General features: G+C 41.0%; 1 protein-coding gene across 2 annotated transcripts; it reads left to right on the top strand.

The window, feature by feature from the left end:
- Positions 1-2051: 2051 nt before the first annotated feature.
- LOC146666151 (E3 SUMO-protein ligase ZBED1-like) lies at positions 2052-4102 on the top strand. Of its 2 annotated transcripts, XM_085411307.1 has the most exons (3): positions 2052-2563; positions 2753-3177; positions 3342-4102. In XM_085411307.1, the coding sequence occupies exons 1-3, from the start codon at positions 2111-2113 to the stop codon at positions 4015-4017; spliced, it is 1554 nt and encodes a 517-aa protein (XP_085267433.1). In that variant the 5' UTR covers positions 2052-2110; the 3' UTR covers positions 4018-4102. The 2 variants fall into 2 exon arrangements, with proteins under 2 accessions (XP_085267433.1, XP_085267432.1); XM_085411306.1 differs by having other exon boundaries at positions 2052-3177.
- The last annotated feature ends 672 nt before the right edge of the window (positions 4103-4774 follow it).

Here is a 4774-nt window from a genome sequence, read left to right as displayed (position 1 = left end):
GTCTTATTAATTGTTAGCTTACTATGCAAACATGACAAGTGAAATCTCCCGCAGCAAGCTTAAACATGTGAGAGGTTGATCGCGCAGAGAATCGCTGAGCTTATGTGAGTCCGTGTGTAAAAGTAGCAGGATTTATATTTCAGCTCTGCTGAGCCAAATAAGACAGGTCGGGGTGAAGAAGTGACAGCCAAAGAAAAGCTTACCACAAAACGGAGAAGTTATGACAAATGAGACTATAAGGCAAAAAGAAAGTGCAGCTTTATGGTTTCATGGACAAAAGAATTTCTGTGGCTGCAATATGACGAGCTAAATAACCAGGGGTGCACATAAGTGGTCCGCAGGTGCGCATTCGCTGTCAAAATAAAAAACGCGCACAAGGGTTAGGGTTAAATTTAAAAACTGTACTTTTGAGTTAAAATATATATTTATAATTTTAATAAATGACAAATTAAAAAGGCATGAACATTTTTTTGTATCGAAAAAATATCGAACCGTGACACCAAAGTATCGAACCGAACCGAACCGTGAATTTTGTGTATCGTTGCACCCCTAATATATATATATATATATATATATATATATATATATATATATATATATATATATATACACACTGGGTGAATGTGCAGTAGTAGCAGCAAGCAGGTGAATTCTGTACATTAATATGAATAGACATTTGACTATTTTACAGGATAGACAATATAAACATATTTAAAATTAAAGGAATTTGAAATGTACATTGTGCCTTGGTTCAGTGTCTGGAAGAGTCCTGACTCAGTCAATTATAGATGATGTGAGAGGGCGGGTGTGTGTGTTTAGGGCACGGATGGCTTGGGGATAGAAGCTCCTCTTGAGTCTCTCTGTCCTTGCCCGGAAGATGCGGAACCTTCTACCAGATTGCAGAAGTTGGAACAGTTTGTTGCCAGGATGGGACGGGTCCTTCAGTATCTGCGCTGCTCTAGTCCGGCATCTCCTGGTGTAGGTGTCCTGAAGCGGGGGGAGAGCAATCCTGCAGCAGCGTTCTGCTGTACGGATCACTCTCTGGAGAGCTTTTTGGTCCTTCACACAGCTGTTCCCGAACCACGATGTCATGTTCTGTGTGAGGATGCTCTCCACAGCGCCTGTATAGAAAATCCTGAGGATCTTTGGAGAGACCCTGAACTTCCTCAGTTGTCGTAGGTGATACAGGCGCTGCCTAGCCTTTTTGGTCTGGACCTGAATGTGGGCAGCCCATGTCAGGTCTGAGGAGATGTGGACACCAAGATACTTGAAGGACTGCACCCTCTCCACTGGAGCTCCATTGATGATAATGGGCTTGTAGTCTCTGTGCTGACCCCTTCTGAAGTCCACCACCAGCTCCTTGGTCTTGCTGACGGGATGAAGTGAACTACACCATTTTTGTTACGTATTTGCATATTTCTGACAATCAAGAAGTTATATTTTGTCTCTGAAAAGTCATTGCAGGAGTTCTAATGCAGGTTTTTCAAACTACTAGGATACGGCAGACCATAAAAGACCAAACCACAAGACAACTATCATGAAGAGAACTATGTATAAACCCAGCTCTGGAGAAAATGGGATGCTGTAAGAGCAAAAGAAAAATAGAATTTAAGGACTTGATCTAATAACTCGATATTTTATTTAAAATAGTACACAGAAATCATATCAAATGTTTAAATTGACGTGTCACTGTATTTCTTTGTCTTGTTTTATTCACACCTGTAAAATATATATATATAAATAAATAAATACACTGTGTGGCTCATCTGTTACAGTGACTTTGCTGCCAATGCTGTTACCATTATGCACCTGGAACCTTTGGTGGCGTTATGGTCACTGCCACATAAGTTACGTTAATGTTATAATTAGTGCTGTCAAAATTATCGCGTTAATTGTTAAGATCAACGCGAAATGTTTAATGCATTAAAAAAATTTAACGCTGATTTTGTTTTTTTATTAATTTCCTGTAATCTAAGACCTTTAAATTCATGAGCACCTCTGGAGGAGGGGGCAACAGTGTGCTATGCTGGCGTTTGGCCTGACAGAAATGATTAGAAGAAGAAGTGACACCATGCTACTATCTAGCTAACACTAGCTAACACACGCAAGCATGGACGAGGGCGGACTTTTGGGTGGAAAGTTTCTCTTTAAGAAGTTGCCTGATGGCTTGTTGGACAAAACGAGAGTAAGATGCACAATTTGCAAAGCTGAATTCAAGTACCACAGAAGCAGTTCATCACTGGCGTATCACCTGAGAGCAAAACACCCAACTGAATCCACCTCTACGGGACCTCGCCAGTCTACGCTTCAGGAGTATGGTGCTTGTGGACGAATAACAAAAAATGTGAGAGAAAAGGTAACCAATTCCTTGGTTGTTTGGATAGCTAAAAACTGCCGACCAGTTAGCATAGTAGAAGATGATGGACTGAGAGAAGTCATTCGTGCTGCATCAGGAGATGAGTGTTACAATCTGCCCTCGAGAGGAACCATTGTGTCGAGACTGCACACTTTGTATGGGGACCAGAGGGCTCAGCAGTCCAGCAAGCTTGTGCAAGTAAGGAATGTCGCTCTCACCGGAGACCACTGGACTTCGGTGAACAACGATAATTACTTGGGGGTCATGGCGCATTTTATTGATAACGACTGGACTATGCAATCGTTTGCACTAACAGTGAGTAAAACTGAAGAGAGACACTATGCTGAGGCGTGTGCTGACCATTTTCTGAATGTTGCAAACAAATGGAAAATCAAGGACAAGGTAACCACGCTTGGCACCGACAGTGCTCGTAACATGGTTGCAGCCGCCAGACTACTTCCATTTGAACACATGCCCTGCATGGCCCACATTCTGCAAAGAACGGTCACAGTTTCTCTTAATGACAGCGCATTTGAAAGGGCTCTGGCCAAATGTCGCAAGATTGTTGGACATTTTAAGCATAGTCCAGCAAACGCTCAGGAATTAAAGGCACAGCAAGCTGCACATGGACATCAAACAGAACCGCTTGTTCAGGACGTTCCAACAAGATGGAACTCCACCCTAGAGATGATCAAGCGGATCCAGAGAAACAAATTTGGGCTGACCACCATCCTGACTCAACAAAACAGCAAGGTGACTATGTTGACTGACCAGGAGCTTGACAGACTGCAAAAGCTGGAGGAACTACTGGAACCTTGCAGGTAAATACATTTTGTTTCTCATGATTGTGTGTCTATCTTTGCATTCTAGCTTTGTTTTCAAGTATGTTCTCCACCTCCACCTCTCTGTGTATTTTCATATGTAGTTTTTATGTTTGTCTCTGTGTGATTAATAGAAAAATACAGACTTGATCTTTCTATTGCAGATATGTTACCGAACTGCTGGGAGGAGAGCGGTATGTCTCTTGTTCCATGGTGTTGCCAGCCTTGTGTCATTTGTTCAGGATTATGGAGCCCTCAGATGATGACCCAGTCTACGTTTTGAGGTTTAAGAAGATTTTTACCACAGACCTAGCTCAGCGGAGGGACAGCAGCAATCTCACATGGCTGAAGATCGCTACTGCCCTTGATCCCAGGTTTAAAGATCTTAAATGCCTTTCCAAAGATGAAAGAAGAGAGGTGTGGGCATCAGTACATGACCTTCTGATGTCAGAGACGGATGCACACCAACCATCTGCTCAGACAACAGAGGAACCCTCACCAAAGAAGAGCAAGATGTCCATCTGCTTGCTGGGTTCTCCTGATTCAGATACAGAGGAAGAGGAAGATGCTATAGACTGCTGTCTGAATCTGTACAAAGCAGAGCCCAAAATTGACATAGGAGAGTGTCCACTACAGTGGTGGTTAAAGAGAGAAGGAGCACATGCCAGGCTGGCACCTATTGCACGCAAGTACCTGTCAACCCCTGCAACCACAGTGCCTTGTGAGAGATTATTCTCACTCTCAGGTCACATCATTCAAAAGAAGCGTGCTTCTTTGTCATCAGACAATGTAAACAGAATAGTCTGCCTCAGTAACTGGCTGAGTGCAAAGAAGGACTAATCCAGATTGCTCCTTTGAAGTGAAAAATGTTCAACATTCTGGGTTTTCAGCTGTGTCTTTTTGTGTTTTAAATACTGAGTTTTGTGCACCCTTTATTGTTATGATATTCACTTTAACCTGTAGGCCTGGGTTCAGTCACTGTTGATGGCCTTAAAGGTTTTTTGTAAGTTTTCACTGTGTTAAAGATTGATGAAAACTATTAAAATTCTCTTTGAATTTCAGCATACATTCTTTGTGTTTATTCTGCATTTACTTCATTGTGTTGCATAAATGTCTGTTACAATCTTAAAATATAAAGAATAAAAAAAATGTAATTGGAGCCAGGCTATTAATAAAGTAATTGAGATTAATCGCAATTAATAACAGAAAATTGTGAGATTAGTTAGTTAATTTTTTTTAATCTATTGACAGCACTAGTTATAATAGATTATAACAGGGATCTGGGCCTTCTTATGCAGGTGTGATTAAATTTCCATTGGGCGAAAACCCAACCAAACAAAAAAACTACACTTTCTTAAGGCAACAATATTTGAAGGTTTTCTATATGGTGGCCAGGTGTAAGATACAGGGAGTGCAGAATTATTAGGCAAGTTGTATTTTTGAGGAATAATTTTATTATTGAACAACAACCATGTTCTCAATGAACCCAAAAAACTCATTAATATCAAAGCTGAATGTTTTTGGAAGTAGTTTTTAGTTTGTTTTTAGTTTTAGCTATTTTAGGGGGATATCTGTGTGTGCAGATGACTATTACTGT

The sequence above is a fragment of the Rhamphochromis longiceps genome, linkage group LG7 (genome assembly GCF_057381845.1).
Source record: "Rhamphochromis longiceps isolate RC_006_pf linkage group LG7, R_longiceps_female_GT1.1, whole genome shotgun sequence".
Taxonomy (NCBI): Eukaryota; Metazoa; Chordata; class Actinopteri; order Cichliformes; family Cichlidae; genus Rhamphochromis; species Rhamphochromis longiceps.
This window is presented reverse-complemented; position numbering and strand designations above follow the sequence as displayed.